Source organism: Erythrolamprus reginae, chromosome 5 (assembly GCF_031021105.1).
Source record: "Erythrolamprus reginae isolate rEryReg1 chromosome 5, rEryReg1.hap1, whole genome shotgun sequence".
Taxonomy (NCBI): domain Eukaryota; kingdom Metazoa; phylum Chordata; class Lepidosauria; order Squamata; family Dipsadidae; genus Erythrolamprus; species Erythrolamprus reginae.
Genome location: NC_091954.1, coordinates 112,308,613 through 112,328,220, shown reverse-complemented (window position 1 = coordinate 112,328,220; position 19,608 = coordinate 112,308,613). Strand labels below are relative to the sequence as shown.

Sequence of the window (19,608 nt, the reverse complement as noted above, 5' to 3'; positions counted from 1 at the left end):
TAGAAACTCAAAAGTCCAGCCTACCTTCAGGTTGCTTGACCACTGTCTCACAGTTCTGAGGGATGCAATGACCCTTGGACATGTTGTCCCCTGACAGGCAAAGACAGCAGGGAAACCCAGATTTCACTGAATAACCACATTACTAAAAGTAATTTAGGATGTACTAAACAAGAGGGCACAAGTTAGGGGAAAGATCAGAAGTAACGTGAGAAAATATTATTTTACTGAACGTGTAGTAGATGCTTGGAACAAACTTCCAGCAGACGTGGTTGATAAAGCCACAGTAACTGAATTTAAACATGCCTGGTGTAAACATATATCCATCCTAAGATAAAATACAGGAAATAGTATAAGGGCAGACTAGATGGACCATGAGGTCTTTTTCTGCCGTCAATCTTCTATGTTTCTACTGTAAAATGTACTGTATTAAAATGTACTGTATGACTGTTGCTTGTTGCTTGTATTCTAAGATACTGATTGTTTCTTCATTGCTTATTTGACCCCTATGACAATCATTAAGTGTTGTACCACATGATTCTTGACAAATGTATATTTTTCTTTTATGTACACTGAGACCATCTGCACCAAAATAAATTCCTTGTGTGTCCAATCACACTTGGCCAATAAAGAATTCTATTCTATTCTATTCTAATGTATCTTTTCTTTCATGTACACTGAGAGCATCTGCACCAAGATAAATTCCTTGTGTGTCCAATCACACTTGGCCAATAAAGAATTCTATCCTGTCCTGTCCTATCGTATCCTATCCTATCCTATCCTATCCTATTCTAATAATTGCAATGATTTGCTTAACTGAGGAACAACTGAGCCTGGGGAATAGGGTGGCATAGAAAATCTAACTAACTAACTAACTAACTAACTAACTAACTAACTAACTAACTAACTAACTAACGTGACAAGGAAAGTCATAAAATAGAACCAAAGCACACTTAACAAAATTTTCACTTAGCATCATAAATTTTGGGGCTCCATTGTTGCCATACGTTGAGGACTACCTGTATGATATGACCACAGTAACTCACATTTCTCCTTTTCTCCTCCTTCAGCTGGTGCATATTATCCTGCGCAGAACGTGCAACAATTCCCAACTTCCCAAGTCATGATGAATCCTCAACCACCGGTTCCGCCAAAGCGAGAGCGCAAGACAGTAAGAAGGGGGGGCAACTGGGTGGGACAATAAAATATCCATTCCTGCGTTTCTTTGGAAATAAGATCTATCTTGAAAATAAGCCCTACCATGTTTTTTGGTGCATGCGCCTAATATTATATTAATTAATTTATTTATTGTACTTATATGCTACCCCTCTCCGAGGACTCGGAGCTGCTTACAGTATAAAGGAACAATATAGCATCCTAAATCCAATTAATTTAAATTAATAATCTAAAAAAACTAAAACCAATGAAAAGACTCTCGTTCCCATTCAGTCCACTAGCTCACATTACATTCATTGGCCAGGGGGTGAGAATCTAGTAGCCTCAAGCCTGGCAGCACAAATAAGTCTTCAAACCCTTATGAAAGGCAAGGAAGGTGGGGGCAGTACGAATCTCTGGGGGGAGCTGATTCCAGAGGGCTGGGGGCCCCACAGAGAAGGCTCTTCCCCTAGGCCCTCTCCATGACTTGTGTTTCGCCCTCCCCTGGCTCCAAAGGCTTCCTTGGAGCTGGCGCAGGGTAAAAACACCCTCCCCAACCCTCTGGAGGCTGTCTAGAATCCAAAAACGCCCTCCCAGAGTCTCTGTGCGAGCCAAAAATCAGCTGGCCGGCACACACATGCACGTTGGAGCTGAGCTAAGGCAATGGCTCGCGTGCCAGCAGATATGGCTCCTTGTGGCACCTGTGGCATCCTTGCCATGGGTTCGCCCTCACTGCTTTAGATGGTTTTTCTTTAGAAGGTGCCAGGATAATGGTACTGATGACATTAAAATTAGGAAGGGTGATTGTCCATGTCCATTGTAGAGTTTGAAAGAGAAAAAAATAAGGCTTCCCCTGAAAATATGCCATGGTGCTTATCTTGGAGCCCCAAAGAAAATAAGGCTCGGGCTTATTTTTGGGAAAACACAGTATTCTGGGTCTTGTTTACTTAGTTTGTCCACCTGTCTCATGTTCCCAACCTTTATATTTACATTTCATCATTTCCTGTTGTTTATTGTTTTATTTATACTATTTATACCCTACTTTCGAAACCAATGCTCTAGTTTGAAATGCTGGTTCAAATTGATGACAACATCAATACTGAAAGAGATAAAAATGAAAAGAAAAGATCTCAGACCTGGTTGCCAAGATCCTAAAAACGTCAGGCTGTCATTTGAAAGTCGGTTGTACCAATAAAGGAGAATACCGTATTTTTTGGAGTATAAGATGCATCTCCTAAAAGAGGCTGAAAATTTGGGTTATACGTCTTACTGCAAACGTAGCTTTTTCAAAGCTTTTTTCCCCCCAGCCGATTTTCCTGGCTTGCAGAATCTTTTCATTGCTATTCTGAAGAAGTTTTTTTCCAGCCCTAAGTCTTTGTGGGCTTGTTTTCATTGCTACTCCCTCCGAAGATGATTTTTTTCCCCCAAGCCCTAACCAGGGGATATAATAATGTGCTGAAGCTGACCAGACTAAGGACGCTAGCCAGATGAAAACCTGGGTAGACAGATTTTTCCCCCTATTTTCCTCCCCCAAAACTAAGGTACATCTTCTACTCCGGTACATTTTATACTCTGAAAAATATGGTATTTGTAGCTCAGGGTTAAAATGAGGGGTCCTTGGTGCTCTGGGAGGTTGCTTGTTGTTTTGAGATTTGTATCAAATACAGTGATACCTCGTCTTACGAACTTAATTGGTTCCGGGAGGAGGTTCGCAAGGCGAAAAGTTCGTAAGACTAAACAATGTTTCCCATAGGAAAACCGATTAATGCATGCAAGCAAAAGAAAAAATCGCAAAATGGCACTCTGCTGGCTGCCGCCGCCTGATTGTCACCTTTTGAAACAGTCGGGGGGCTTCTTGGCGTTCTCCCGAACCCGAACCTGGAAGATTGGCAAAGGTTCGGGAGACTGGCGAGAAGCGGTGGTGCCCGTCTGTCACCTCTCGAAACAGCCGGGGGGCTTCTCGGCGTTCTCCTGAATGCCGAACCTGGAAGTTCGGCAAAAGTTCGGGTTCGGCGTTCGGGTGGGGGAGGCCACCGAGAAGCACCGCCGCCCGGCTGTCACCTTTGCAGAAGAGCTGTGGAGGTGTCGGCAGGTCGGGAGGCTCAAACTGAGGTGGGAAATCCCAATAGGGAATTCCAGGGGTGGAGCTTTGACATCACGAAGACGTCCTTCCTGGAGTCCCCGTTTCGGCCGGCCAGGAAGGACGTCTCCATGACGTCAAAGCTCCGCTCCTGGAATTCCCTATTGGGATTCCCCACCTCCGTTTGAGCCTCCCGACCGGCCGACAGCTCCACGGCTCTTCTGCAAAGGTGACAGACGGGCGGCGACGCTTCTCGGCAGCCTCCCGAACCCCAACTTTTGCTGAACTTCCAGGTTCGGCGTTCGCGGCGGCGGGTTCGTAAGGCCAAAAAAGTTCGTAAGAACAGGCAAAAAATTTCCGAACCCCGGGTTCGTATCTCAAAAAGTTCGTATGAGGAGGGGTTCGTATCACGAGGTACTTCTGTAAATCTAAGTTCAGGTTCCAGTGGTTGTGATTCAGAGCTTATTAATACAGAGAGTCTTAACAGTTCTTTTAGTGACTGTCCTAAAAGTTACAATGGCATTAAAAAAATTGAATTATGTATCGGGTTCCTACCAGTATGGATGAGTGTGCCATATCGGTAGTGAAAATTGAGTTGCGCATGCAGCTTTGCGTCTCCAGCCTATGTGCGCGCATGCGTCCGAGCGGGATTTTACTTTCTGCGCATGAAACACAAAGCTGTGCACCGGTAGCAGCAGGAGCGGCAACCCCCACCTGGTTATGACCCTTTTTCATACTTGTGGCTCTTGCAGCATCCCCCATGGTTGCGTGATCCAAATTCAGACCTTGGCAACTGACTCATAGTTACGTTGGTCGCAGTGTCCTGGGGTCATTTGAGCCTCTTTTGCGACCTTCTGACAAGCAAAGTCAATGGGGAAGAATTTGCTTAGCAACTGTGGGACTAACTTAGGAACTGCAGTGATTCACTTAACAACCGTGGAGGTCATAAAATGGGGGGGAAATTCACACAAATGTTTCATGTAGCAACATAAATTTGGGGCACAGTTATGGTCATAAGAGGTTTATTTTTAACTTTCTTAGCTCAGGGTGGTTCTTCAATTGAGAATCGGCCTTAATTTTCATACAACTATCCAAGGAAGCTATTTATTTTATTTTATTTTTTATTTTTAATGCTGCCCTTCTCCTTAAACTCAGGGAGGCAGCTACACTTTTTAACGGAGCCAGCATATTGCCCCCACAATCCGGGTCTTCATTTTACCCACCTCGGAAGGATGGAAGGCTGAGTCAACCTTGACCCAGTGATGAGATTTGAACCGCTGACCTGCAGTCAGCTTAGTGGCCTGCAGTACTGTCCTCTACCTACTGCGCCACCTCAGCTCAACCTTGGCTCAACCTCAACAAGGTTGGGCTGGGAGAAACTGACCGAGGTACCTAAGCAGATGGACGTAGTGTGAAGTTGGATACTCCACAGCTTTGGATTGAGCACCATGTACTGAATTTGGGCAGCAAATTTTATGTCATCCGCATAAAGGCGTCATAACATGAATCAGATCGTTTTGCTCGATGCCGCGCACACAATCTCCATTGACACAAATAATGCATTTGTGTTGGCTGAATACTGAGGTCACTGCTGCAGGATTGTCATTCTGATTTTAGTGGGTAGTTCTGTGTTAGCAAAAACTTCAGAAGAGAAGGAGGATTTAGGGGTAGTGATTTCTGACACTCAAAATGGGTGAGCAGTGTGGTAGGGTAGTAGGAAAAGCAAGTAGGATGCTTGGCTGCATAGCTAGAGGTATAACAAGCAGGAAGAGGGAGATTGTGATCCCCTTATATAGAGCGCTGGTGAGACCACATTTGGAGTACTGTGTTCAGTTCTGGAGACCTCACCTACAAAAAGATATTGACAAAATTGAACGGGTCCAAAGACGGGCTACAAGAATGGTGGAAGGTCTTAAGCATAAAACGTATCAGGAGACTCAATCTGTATAGTCTGGAGGACAGAAGGAAAAGGGGGACATGATCGAAACATTTAAATAAGGTTCAGGAGGGAAGTGTTTTTAATAGGAAAGTGAACACAAGAACAAGGGGACACAATCTGAAGTTAGTTGGGGGAAAGATCAAAGGCAACATGAGAAAATATTATTTCACTGAAAGAGTAGTAGATTCTTGGAACAAACTTCCAGCAGACGTGGTTGGTAAATCCACAGTAACTGAATTTAAACATGCCTGGGATAAACATATATCCATTGTAAGATAAAATACAGGAAATAGTATAAAGGCAGACTAGATGGACCATGAGGTCATTTTCTGCCGTCAGTCTTCTATGTTTCTATGTTTCTAACTACCCGTACTAAGGTTTATTTTTAAATTTCTGAGCTCAGGGTGGTTCTTCAATTGAGAATCGGCCTTAATTTTCACACAGCTATCCAAGGAAGCTATTTAATTTAATTTTTGATTTTTAATGCTGCCCTTCTTCTTAAACTCAGGAAGGCTTACAACATGTTAGCAACTACACTTTTTAACAGAGCCAGCATATTGCCCCCACAATCTGGGTCCTCATTTTACCCACCTCGGAAGGATGGAAGGCTGAGTCAACCTTGAGCTGGTGATGAGATTTGAACCGCTGACCTGCAGTCAGCTTAGTGGCCTGCAGTACTGCCCTCTACCTGCTGCGCCACCTCAGCTCAACCTTTGCTCAACCTCAACTAGGTTGAGCTGGGAGAAACTGACCCGTTCCGAGGTACCTAAGCAGATGGACGTAGTATGAAGTTGGATACTCCACAGCATTGGATTGAGCACCGTGTACTGAATTTGGGCAGCAGATTTTATGTCATTCGCATAGAGGCGTCGTAACATGAATCAGAGTGTTGTGCTCGATGCCACGCACACAATCTCCATTGACACAAATAATGTATTTGTGTTGGCCGAACACTGAGGTCACTGCTGCAGGATTGTCATTCTGATTTAATGGATAGTTAGAAATAATGGCCCAACCTGGTCCCCTTAAATTAAACTTTCATTTATAGTTCTTACCAGGTGTACCAAAACACTAAATCTTCTCCAGAACATTTCATTCATTCTCTGGCTCATACCAATCCATGTTTTCCAGGGGGTGTCCAGCGGATTTTATTCTTCTGAATGAAACTGTTGGGCAACCCCCCAAAAATCAGTTTGGCCTATTTTATATGCAGAATTGGGAAAGTTCACAAAAGGCCAGACTTGGCGTATCCTGGTTCTTTCCGTTGGGCCCTTATGTGCTGATGCTCTTCCCTACCTTGTACAACAGGTAAAGTGAGCTTTGCTCTAGGTATGTAGGTGATTAAGGCACCAGGCTAGAAGATGGGACACTGAGTTTCAATCACACCTTAGGCAGAAAAGCCAGCTGGGTGACTTCATTCATTCATTCGTTCGTTCGTTCATTCGTTCCTTCTGTCATTCATTCGTTCCTTCGTTCGTTCCTTCATTCCTTCATTCATTCCTTCCTTCCTTCCTTCATTCATTCATTCGTTGGAATACCGTGTTCAGTTCTGGAGACCTCACCTACAAAAAGATATTGACAAAATTGAACGGGTCCAAAGACGGGCTACAAGAATGGTGGAAGGTCTTAAGCATAAAACGTATCAAGAAAGACTTCATGAACTCCATCTGTATAGTCTGGAGGACAGAAGGAAAAGGGGGGGACATGATCGAAACATTTAAATATGTCAAAGGGTTAAATAAGGTCCAGGAGGGAAGTGTTTTTAATAGGAAAGTGAACACAAGAACAAGGGGACACAATCTGAAGTTAGTTGGGGGAAAGATCAAAAGCAACATGAGAAAATATTATTTTACTGAAAGAGTAGTAGATCCTTGGAACAAAGTTCCAGCAGACGTGGTAGATAAATCCACAGTAACTGAATTTAAACATGCCTGGGATAAACATATATCCATCCTAAGATAAAATACAGAAAATAGTATAAGGGCAGACTAGATGGACCACGAGGTCTTTTTCTGCCGTCAGACTTCTATGTTTCTATGTTTCCTTCATTCGTTCCTTCATTCGTTCGTTCCTTCCTTCCTTCCTCCCATAATTCGTTCCTTCCTTCCTTCCTTCGTTCCTTCCTTCGTTCCTTCCTTTGTTCCTTCCTTCGTTCCTTCCTTCGTTCCTTCCTTCGTTCCTTCCTTCCTTCCTTCCTTCCTTCATTCATTCATTCATTCATTCATTCATTCATTCATTCGATTTCTATGCTTCCCTTCTCCTGAGACTCAGGGTGGCTTACAACATATTAGAAATCTACATAACATTGTATTCTAAAAAACCCCACAGTTAAAACTAAACAAACAGGATTTACAGGTCACACATCCGTCATTCATTCATTGGGCGGGGCTAGATGTCAAAGTTTCAGTGGCTCCAAGCCTGCCGGCGAGGTGGGAGTTCAGAGCTTTGCGGAAGGCAGGGAGCGGGGCAGTACAAATCTCTTGATGGAGCTCGTTCCAAAGGCCTGGGGCGGCCACAGAGAAGGCTCTTCCCCTAGGCCCCACCAGGCGACATTGTCTGGCTGACAGGACCTGGAAAAGGCCAACTCTGTGGCCCCTGGCTGGCCACTGACTTTGGGCCATTCACCAGGAGACGGTGAGTTCTAGTCTCGCTTTAAGGTATGAAAGCAAACTGAGTGAGTATAGGCTTGAAAGCCACTGGGTGATGTCAGACCAAATCATCAGGAAAATATGAGTTCTAGTTTCACGCATGAAAGGCGACATGAGTGACTTCAGGCCAGTCGCCAGGAGAAGGTGAGTTCTTGTCCCACTATGCATTGAAACTGACCGGGTGAATTTGGACCAGTCCCTCCCTCTCTGCTCAGCGCACTTCACAGTATGGTGTCAACCCTCAAGTTGATGTGACCAAAGCCATGGAATTCATGAAGTCTTCTTGATACGTTTTATGCTTAAGACCTTCCACCATTCTTGTAGCCCATCTTTGGACCCGTTCTGGGAGCTTCTGTGTTGCTACACTAGAGCTGAGGGATTGGGGGTGGGGGTTATTAGAGATAGCTGGGATTTTGTAGCCAAAACAAAATACTTTCTCTTGAGAACCAAGGACAGCTGGCTAGAGCAGTGTTTCCCAACCTTTTTTGAGCCACGGCACATTATTCGTATTTTCAAAATCCTGGGGAACACTGAAAGGGGGGGGGGGGGCGGGCTAAAGAAAAGTTTGGACAAAAAACCCCTCTCTCTTCCTCCCTTTCGCTCTATTTCTCCCTTTCTCTCTTTTCCTTCCTTCCCTTCATTCTCTCTCTCCATCCCTCTTTCTTTCTTTCTTCCTCTCTTTTTTGCTCTCTTTCTCTCTCCCTCCTTCCCTTCCTCTATGTCTTTCTCTCTCCCTTGCTCTCTCTCTCTGTCTCTCTTGCTATCTCTTTCTTGCTTTTTTCTCTCTCTCTTGCTCTCTCTCTCTCTTTCACTGTCTTGCTATATGTCTCTTTCTTTCTCTTGCCTCTCTTGCTATCTCTCTTTCTCTCTCTGTCTCTCTTGCTATGTATCTCTTTTCTTTCTCTTTCTCTCTCTGTGCCTCTCTTGCTAAGTCTCTCCTTTTCTCTTGCTATGTCTCTTTCTTTTTCTCTCTCTCTGCCTCTCTTGCTATGTCTCTCTTTCTCTCTCTCTCTTTCTCTGCCTCTCTTGCTGTCTCTCTTTCTTGCTCTGTCTCTCTTTCTCTGCCTCTCTTGCTATGTCTCTCTTTCTCTCTCTCTCTGCCTCTTATATGTCTCTCTTTCTCTCTCTCTCTCAGCTGACTGCAAGCGGGAGCCCTGACGGCGGCAGCTGGACGTGGTGCTGGACACCGTATATGCCAGGCACGCAGCGCCAGCATGTACGACGTCCAGCAGCACGTCCAACCGCCACCGTCAGGGCTCCCACTTGCAGTCAGCTGAGAGAGAGCGAACGAGCGATCCCTCTCGCCGCCGCCATTTCCCCCGACTGCCTGCGGCCGCTGCGGCCACCCCCCCGCTCCCATCGGACACTTGCCGTCGAGAGAGAGAGAGAGCGATCCCTCTCGCCGCCGCCATCTCCCCGACTGCCTGCGGCCGCTGCGGCCACTGCAGCCACCCCCCCCCACTCCCATCGGACACTTGCCGTCGAGAGAGAGAGAGAGAGAGCGATCCCTCTCGCCGCCGCCATCTCCCCCGACTGCCTGCGGCCGCTGCGGTCCCCCCCCGCTCCCATCGGACACTTGCCGTCGACGCCAGAGGAGCTCCAGCTGGGCGGGGCGCTGCCGGTACTTCCGTCCTGGGGCTCCCGCTCGCAGCTGTCCCCCGCCTCCTGCTCGATGCCGCGGTTTTCGGCGCTCTCCTGCTGGGCCCCAAAGAAAGAAAGCGGAAAAAGGTGCGAAGAACGGAGCTCTCCTTCTTCCTGCCTTCCTTCTTTGGGGCCCAGCAGGAGAGCGCCGAAAACCGCGGCATCGAGCAGGAGGCGGGGGACAGCTGCGAGCGGAGCCCCAGGACGGAAGTACCGGCAGCGCCCCGCCCAGCTGAAGCTTGGCGGCACACCTGGCCATGTCTCGCGGCACACCAGTGTGCCGCGGCACACCGGTTGGGAAACGCTGGGCTAGAGGAAGGAGGAGTGATGTCACCGGGCAAGGAAGCGACACCTTGATTGGACCATGTGACTGATTGTTTGGGGTTGAGGGAAAACTTTTACTTTTAATCGGGTGAAAACTGTGGGAAGCTTCGGAGTCGGTTGAATGTCAGGGTTCCAAGGAATAGACCCATAGCAAGCAAAACTCCAAGGCAGATAGATTCCTCAAAGAATTGATTGGATATATCATATTTATTATTTATTTATTGATTGATTGATTGATTGATTGATTGGATTTCTGTGCCGCCCCTCTCAGAACACTCGGGGCGGCTTACAACATATAAAAACAGGAGGTTACAGTAATATTAAATCCAATTAAATTAAAATTACATAACTATCTAAAATCCGTAGTTATATTAAAATCAATCTCCCCCATTCGTACAGCAACCATACGATCGTTTGTTGTCCAGGCGCTAAGGTCTAGTCGGTCTAGTGGGCCCAAGACTGGCGACATAAGTGAGTCTTAAGATTCTTACAAAAGGCAAGGAGGGTGGGGCAGTACGAATCTCCGGGGGCAGCTGATTCCAGAAGGCTGGGCCCCCCCACAGAGAAGGCTTTTCCCCTAGATCCCGCCAAGCAACATTGTCTAGTTGACAGGACTTGGAAAAGGCCAACTACGTAGGACTAACCGGTCGCTGGGATTCATGCTCTGTTCCAATATGATATACAGTGTTCCCTCGGTTTTCCGCGGGGGATGCGTTCCGAGACCGCCCGCGAAAGTCGAATTTCCGCGAAGTAGAGATGCGGAAGTAAATACACCATTTTTGGCTATGGACAGTATCACAAGCCTTCCCTTAACACTTTAAACCCCTAAATTACCATTTCCCATTCCCTTAACAACCATTTATTCACCATTATTACTAGTACTCACCATTGAATAAGACACTTAGTGATCCTGATATTTATAAACATAATTATTTATTAACAATAATTTTTTTTTGTTATTTACAGTGGAACCCCGACATAAGAGCTGCTCTACTTAAGAGCAACTCGAGATAAGAGCTGGGAGGGGAGAGATATTTTTGTTCTACTTACAAGCCCAAATTCGAGATACAAGCGCCAAGGAGCTGTCTCCTGAAGCCAAACGCTAACTTCCGCGTTCGGCTTCAGGAGACAGCTGCGAAGCGGCGCGCGTGTTTTAAAAGGTTGCAGCCGGCCTGGGGGGCTCGGGGGGGTGCTTGCAGCTTTCTTTCTTGCTCTTTTTCTTTCTCTCTTTTACCTTCCCTTCCTCTATTTCTTCTTTTCTTTCTCCTTCCCACCTTCTTCCCTCCCTCCCTCCCTTCACTCATTCCTCTCTTACTCTCCCCTTTCATAAGTTTCCCTGCTTCCTTCCTCTGTTCCTGTCCCTTCCCTCTTTCCTTCCTTCCTTCCCACCCTCCGTCCATTCATTCACCCATTCCTCTCTTGATCGCTTAAAGCCGGTCCCTGGTGCAAAAAGGGTTGGGGACCTCTGTCCTACAGGATTGGGTGGCAGAGAAGTTGAACATATGTAAATTTAAAAGTTTAAGAAAGTTTACAAGTTAAGTGAAAGAAACTTCATTATTCATTTATATGTACATGTACATTTCTTCATTAAAAACATGTCTTTCTGCATAATTTAGACTAACTTTGTGAGTTTTTTGAGGGCTGGAACCAATTAAAATTATTTACATTAATTCCTATGGGGAAAAGTCGTTCGAGATAAGAGCTGCTCGACTTAAGAGCCCAGGTCCGGAACGAATTAAACTCGTATCTCGAGGTACCACTGTATTTGCAAAAATTATTAGTTTGGTGATGACGTATGATGTCATCGGGCGGGGAAAAACGTGGTATAGAAAAAAAGCCACAAAATATTTTTTAATTAATATTTTTTGAAAAACTGTGGTATAGGCTATTCGGGAAGTTCGAACTCGCGAAAATCGAGGGAACACTGTACCGTATCTTTCAGAGTATAAGGCACATTGGAGTTTAAGATGCACCCCCTAGTTTTGGGGGGGAGAAAATAGGGGGGGGAAATCTGCCTACTGGCTTGCGTCCTTAGTCTAGGCAGCTCCAGCACATTATTTTATCCCCTGGTTAGGGCTGGAAAAAAAATCTTCGGAGGGAGTAGCAATGAAAACAAGCCTGCAAATACTTAGGGCTAGAAAAATAATCCTTTGGAGTAGCAATGAAAAAATCCTGCAAGCTGGGAAGATTGTTAGCACCTTGTATGGGCTGGAAAAAAAAAAATATTTGGAGGGAGTAGCAATGGAAACAGCCTGAGAGCCGGGAAGTTCGTTAGTACAGTGTTCCTTCGATTTTCGCGGGTTCGAACATCGGAAAAGTCTATACCACGGTTTTTCAAAAATATTAATTAAAAAATACATTGGGGGTTTCCCCCCTATACCACGGTTTTTCCCGCCCAATGACGTCATATGTCATTGCCAAACTTTCGTCTGCCTTTAATAAATATTTTTTTTAATAAACTTTAATAAATAAACACAGTGCATAATAATCTAAATGGTTGCTAACGGAATGGGAAATTGCAGTTTAGGGATTTAAAGTGTTAAGGGAAGGCTTGTGATACTGTGCATAGCCAAAAATAGTGTATTTACTTCCGCATCTCTACTTCGCGGAAATTTGACTTTCGTGGGCGGTCTCGGAACGCATCCCCCGCGAAAATCGAGGGAACACTGTACTTCCTTAGAGCTGGGAAAAAAGCTATTTGGAGTATACGATGCATCCAAATTTTCAGCCCTTTTTAAGGGGAAAAAGATACATTTTATACTCTAAAAAATAGGATCTATCCAATAAAGCTATTCTTTGAGGAATCTACCTGCCTTGGAGTTTTACTTGCTATGGGTCTATTCCTTGGAATGCTGATTGATGGACGTTGTGGGGAAAATAAGAGGAAGGTGGAATATTGGTTGAGTTATTTACTGTATAAAAACAGTAAAAGGTGGGATATAAATAGTTAACATATATTTTTTAATAGTTTAGCCTGGTGGGAAGCAGCTGCTTCTCATCTTTGGAAGATTCTAGACATGGGTTTTGCAAGAGAAACAGGCCCCGCTCTGTGTTTTGTGTGTGTGTGTGTGTGTGTGTGTGTACGTACATGTGCAAGCTGTTCGTGGGGAATGTCGCAAGATGGGTCAGAGTTCGGCCAGGTCCAAGAGTCCAGAATGGTGCACTGAACATTAGCCAGAGGCAGCAGGCTGGAACTCCGCAGAGAGAAAGGCTGTCGAATGCGAGACTCGCTTCCCTTTATGGCTTGAACATTTTCTGCAGAAGTTGCTCTCATGCCACGTGATTTAGGTCCTTGCTGTAACATTGGAGGAGGAGGAGGAGAAGAATCAGGTGAGATAAATCAGTCATTGGAATTTATTTTTCTTTGCCAAGGAAAAGGCTGGCTATAATCCACATTGAGAGGGGCCACTTCCTGTATGTTCCTTTCTTTGTTTTTCCCTTCCTATGCTTCGTTTTTAAAAAAATCACACGTTTAATTTATTCTTATCTTGCCTTTATATTTTATTTATTTATTTATTTATTTATTTAGTTAGTTAGTTAGTTAGTTAGTTAGTTAGTTAGTTAGTCAGTCCAATACACAATAATACACAATAGAAACATAGAAACATAGAAGTCTGATGGCAGAAAAAGACCCCATGGTCCATCTAGTCTGCCCTTATACTATTTTCTGTATTTTATCTTACAATGGAACTATGTTTATCCCAGGCATGTTTAAATTCAGTTACTGTGGATTTATCTACCACGTCTGCTGGAACTTTGTTCCAAGGATCTACTACTCTTTCAGTAAAATAATATTTTCTCATGTTGCTTTTGATCTTACCCCCAACTAACTTCAGATTGTGTCCCCTTGTTCTTGTGTTCACTTTCCTATTAAAAACACTTCCCTCCTGGACCTTATTTAACCCTTTAATATATTTAAATGTTTCCATCATGTCCCCCCTTTTCCTTCTGTCCTCCAGACTATACAGATTGAGTCCATTAAGTCTTTCCTGATACGTTTTATACTTAAGACCTTCCACCATTCTTGTAGCCCGTTTTTGGACCCGTTCAATTTTGTCAATATCTTTTTGTAGGTGAGGTCTCCAGAACTGAACACAGTATTCCAAATGTGGTCTCACCAGCATTCTATATAGCGGGATCATAATCTCCCTCTTCCTGCTTGTTATACCTCTGAGCTATGCGGCCAAGCATCCTACTTGCTTTTCCTACCGCCTGACTGCACTGTTCACCCATTTTGAGACTGTCAGAAATCACTACCCCTAAATCCTTTTCTTCTGAAGTATTTGCTAACACAGAACTGCCAAGGTTATAGAGGAATATAGTAGAGGAGAAATATGAGATTTAGGAGAGACTGCAGTCAGGCGGTAGGGAAAGCAAGTAGGATGCTTGGCTGCATAGCTAGAGATATAACAAGCAGGAAGAGGGAGATTATGATCCCGCTATATAGAGTGCTGGTGAGACCACATTTGGAATACTGTGTTCAGTTCTGGAGACCTCACCTACAAAAAGATATTGAGAAAATTGAACGGGTCCAAAGACGGGCTACAAGAATGGTGGAAGGTCTTAAGCATAAAACGTATCAGGAAAGACTTAATGGACTCAATCTGTATAGTCTGGAGGACAGAAGGGAAAGGGGGGACATGATCGAAACATTTAAATATGTTAAAGGGTTAAATAAGGTCCAGGAGGGAAGTGTTTTTAATAGGAAAGTGAACACAAGAACAATGGGACACAATCTGAAGTTAGTTGGGGGAAAGATCAAAAGCAACGTGAGAAAATATTATTTTACTGAAAGAGTAGTAGATCCTTGGAACAAACTTCCAGCAGACGCGGTAGATAAATCCACAGTAACTGAATTTAAACATGCCTGGGATAAATATATATCCATCCTAAGGTAAAATACAGAAAATAGTATAAGGGCAGACTAGATGGACCATGAGGTCTTTTTCTGCCGTCAGTCTTCTATGTTTCTATGTGTCTATGACTATAGGACAGGGGACGAAAGGCACTCTAGTGCGCTTATGTATTTTTATAAATATTATTTATATAAGTGACCCAATGCAGCAACCATACTTACTAAATGAAAATACTTAATAACATACTTAATAAATCAAAATAGAGCTGGAAGGGACCTTGGAGGTCTTCCAGTCTAGCCCCCCTGCTCAAGCACGAGACCATATACCGTGTTTCCCCGAAAGTAAGACAGTGTCTTACTTTCTTTTTACCCCCAAAAGCCCCACTACGTCTTACTTTCGGGGTATGTCTTACATTGGAAAAAAATTGAAAGGGTCGCGTTCCCGAAGGCATCTCCCCAGAGTCCAGAAGGGCAGCCGCGGGACAGGAGCCTTGTGAGCCCTTTTCCAAGTTCAACCTCAGGGCTCCAAGCGTGGCCGCTTGCAGCCGAGCCTCGGCAGGACTCGGTTGCTGGGACGAGCGCCTTCGCTGCAAGCCGCCGCCCGCTCGGCTCGCTTCGGACCAGCGCCGTCCTTCGCTTTGCCAAGCCGGGGAAGAGGCGGTGGCGCGGCGGCGCGGCGAAGGCGAGGGGCGCGCGGGGAGCTTGGAAGCGACGTCATCAGGCTCCCCCCCCCCCGGCAATACCCCCGTGTTTCCCCGAAAGTAAGACATATGTCTTACTTTCGGGGTACGGCTTATATTAGCTGACCCCCCTGAAACCCCCGATACGTCTTACAATCGGGGGTGTCTTACTATCGGGGAAACAGGGTACCAGTTAAAACAAATGTTGGTCCGGTCGCTTCTTAAAAACCTTCAGTACTGGAACATCCACAAGTTCCAGAGGTTAATTGTCCTCCCTGTTAGGAAGTTTCTCCTTAGTTTCCAAATTCTCTCCTTGATCAGTTTCCTTTTGTTTGTTTTTTGAAATATATTATTTACCTAGAAAAAACAAACAAGCAAAATAGTCAAATACAAACACAAGTAAAACGGAGAGGAGAAGAAAAGATAGAGAAAGGAAGGAACTGGAGACAAAGAGAGATGAAAGAAAAAAGAGTGAAGGGGAAAAAGAAAAGGAGGAAAAAGAAGGAGGAAAAAGAGGAGAGAGAAACAGTCAATTAAATTGTTGACTATCATTATTACACAGCCTTTTTAAGTAGCATTATGTATCTTCCCTTTACTCTTTGTTATTAAATAAAGAGCAATATTATAGTCCTCGTAACTATTTTTCAATTTTTTCAATTTATTATTATTTTATTTATTTATTAGATTTGTATGCCGCCCCTCTCCGAAGACTCGGGGTGGCTAACAGCAATATAAAAAGACAATGTAAACAAATCTAATATTAAAAATAATCTAAAAAACCCCAATTTAAGGAACCACTCATACATACAAGCATACCATGTATAAATTCTATAAGCCTAGGGGGAAGGGAAAGTCTCAATTCCCCCATGCCCGACGACAGAGGTGGGTTTTAAGGAGCTTGCGAAAGGCAAGGAGGGTTGGGGCAACTCTGATATCTGGGGGAGCTGGTTCCAGAGGGTCGGGGCCGCCACAGAGAAGGCTCTTCTCTTGGGTCCTGCCAAACGACATTGCTTAGTCGACGGGACCCCGGAGAAGGCCAACTCTGTGGGACGTAACCGGCCGCTGGAATTCATGCAGGAGAAGGCGGTCTCGCAGATATGCTGGTTGGAGGAATTCTGGGAGTTGAAGTCCACCCATCTTAAGCACTGCTGAGATTGAGAAATGCTGGTGCAAGGTATTGTGCAAAGCCAGAAAAGGCGCTGATGCAGTAACTGACTTAAGCAAATTATGGGAACGCAGGTGCTGTGTGCCAGGGGTTGCCAAGCGTTCGGAGATAAATCTTCCTTCAACAATAAACTGAAAACTGTTGGGTAAGAAGAAGGGCCAGTCTGGTTCAGCATCCTCCTCCTCCGGTGGCCAGCTGGGAAATAGGACCAGGTCCTGTTTTCCAGGGGATGAAATGCAGATGGATTGTGCCTTCCATCAAAGCACGGACACCATGATGAGTGAACCGTACATATTTATTTTTATTTATTGATTGATTGATTTTGTCCAACACACAATGAGGGTTTTAGTGGGTATATATATATATACACATAGTAAAATACATGATGAAGGTTATAGAGGAGATACTCATAGTAAAATATATCTAAGAAAGAATAGAAAAGAAGGTATAGGAATAGAACATATCAATGAAAGAATAGAAGAAGAGATATAGGAATAGAAGAAAGGAATAGGAGATATAGGAGAGCAATAGGACAGGGGACGGAAGGCACTCTAGTGCACTTGTACTCGCCCCTTACTGACCTCTTAGGAATCTGGATAGGCCACTCTAATTGATGAACCTCTTACCACACCTGGCTGTATCACTCTGAATATTTAGATTGCGTCTTGAATTGAGGTTGAATTGAGCGGCCTCACAAATCAAATACAGCAGTACCTCTACTTACGAACTTAATTCGATCTGTGACCAGGTTTTTAAGTAGAAAAGTTTGTAAGAAGAAGCAATTTCCCCCCCATAGAAATCAATGTAAAAGCAAATAATGTGTGCGATTGGGGAAATCACAGGGAGGCTGGGGGCCCTGTTTCCTCCCTGGAGATCCCTAGGGAGGCCACACGGAGGCTTCTCCCTGCCCTTTCCGGCCCTGTTTCCTCCCTGAAGATTCCTAGAGAGTCCCCACAGAGGCTTCTCCTGACCTTTTCCGGCCCTGTTTCCTCCCAGGAGATTCCTAGAGAGGCCCCACAGAGGCTTCTCCTGACCTTTTCCGGCCCTGTTTCCTCCCAGGAGATTCCTAGAGAGGCCCCACAGAGGCTTCTCCTGACCTTTTCCGGCCCTGTTTCCTCCCAGGAGATTCCTAGAGAGTCCCCACAGAGGCTTCTCCTGACCTTTTCCGGCCCTGTTTCCTCCCAGGAGATTCCTAGAGAGGCCCCACAGAGGCTTCTCCTGACCTTTTCCGGCCCTGTTTCCTCCCAGGAGATTCCTAGAGAGGCCCCACAGAGGCTTCTCTCTGCCTTTTCTGGTTACAGTTTCGGAGGCTCAGGTTTGTAAGTGGAAAATGGTTCTTGAGAAGAGGCAAAAAAATCTTGAACATCTGGTTCTTATCTAGAAAGGAAGGAAAGAGAAAGAAAGATAGAAAGAAAGAAAGAAAGAAGGAATTCTTTATTGGCCAAGTGTGATTGGACACACAAGGAATTTGTCTCTGATGCATATGCTCCAAGTGTACATGAAAGAAAAGATACATTTGTCAAGAATCATTAGGTACAACACAATGATTGTCATAGGGTTCAAATAAGCAATCAGGAAACAATATTAATATCAATCATAAGGATACAAGCAACAAGTTACAGTCATTCAGTCCTAAGTGGGAGGAGATGGGTGATAGGAATGATGAGAAAAACTAGTAGAAATAGAAGTGCAGATTTAGTAAAAAGTCCGACAGTATTGAGGGAATTATTTGTTTAGCAGAGTGATGACGTTGGGGAAAAACTGTTCTTGTCTAGTTGTCTTGGTGTGTAGTGCTTTATAGTGTCATTTTAAGGGTAGGAGTTGAAACAATTTATATCCAGGATGCACATAAGTTATTAACTATTAGCAACAGCACTTCAGCTTATATCTTACCTTCACAATGCTTTACTGCCCCCTTGTAAGCGGTTTACAGAGTTGGCATATTGCCCTCCAATAATCAGGGTCCTGATATTACCAACTTCTGACTCATATTTATGACCATTGCAGTGTCCAGGGGCCATGTGATCACCTTTTTATAAAAAAAATAGTTTTTATTAAAGTTTAAAAATTAAAAAGAAAGGCAGACATATAGTGGTACCTCTACATAAGAATGCCTCTACTTAAAAACTTTTCTAGATAAGAACTGGGTGTTCAAGATTTTTTTTTGCCTCTTCTTAAGAACCATTCTCCAATGCACTTGCAAGGAGAGTCCAGGATGGGTAATTCTTCAGTCTGATTGGTCGGGACTGAGTTTAATTTAAATAATAGGCAGGTACCGCCCCCCTTAGCCCTCCAGTCTAAAAACTCAGTCGCAGTATAGGGACTCTGAGTTTGTTTCTCTTCAATAAATTTGTCTTTATTGCTTATGGTTTTAATGTATGTACTAATTTTTAACAAAATCTTTGTTTTCTCTTCTCTTCCTTTCTTGCAGGTGCCGTTGGGGGGAATGTATTTTTCCTCAAGCAGCCCTGGATCCAAACCTCCAGTGGGTTTATCCAGGAGTCTGCAGCTCCTCCTTTCCCAACCACACGAGCTAGGTTGGTTAATTATCTCCGGAGTGAGCACCCAGGGAGACTACCTCCGAGGTAGACCCTGGAGGAGAGGAATGGGTTGACGCCTCGGGAGGGTCCGTCCCGCCCGTTGCGAATAAACCCGAGGACCAGGAGGAAAAGGTCCTCAGCGAAGAGGGGAGCGCGTCCCCCCCCCCCTCGATCGGCGGAAAGAAGTCAAAGGGGAAGCGCTGAAAGGCTCGAAAGCCTTATTTTCGGCAGGCGGCGAGGAGAAACCTCGGTGGACGCCGTTTTTATACAGCGCTGTAGGAAGGGCGGGGGAGCCAGCGGAGGCTTCCCGCCCGTTCCCCTTAGCAACAGCCGGCGGCCATTTTGAAAGGCCCGAATTTGAGCGGGCAGGCCAGTCCTGTTTGAGGGCGTCATCGGTTGCCAGGGCAACGGCCCGGCGGCCATGTTTTTTGGGTAAACCCGACGCACAGCGTCTCCCTCTTCAAGGCTGTTTTCGCGCCAAGTGTCCCCTCTGCCGGGAGACACGCAGGCGCACAACACCAACGAGCAGTTACTGCTTTCGACGCCATTACTACTAGCGGTTACAAGCATCGATCCGGTTGTGG

At 44.9% G+C, this 19,608-nt stretch overlaps 1 protein-coding gene across 1 annotated transcript in view; it reads left to right on the top strand.

The window, feature by feature from the left end:
* EIF4G1 (eukaryotic translation initiation factor 4 gamma 1) overlaps positions 1-19,608 on the top strand; it is a 174,690-nt gene that overhangs the window by 79,889 nt on the left and 75,193 nt on the right. Inside the window, 1 exon segment of the mRNA XM_070753741.1 lies at positions 1,068-1,168. Coding sequence (XP_070609842.1) covers positions 1,068-1,168 — 101 coding nt within the window.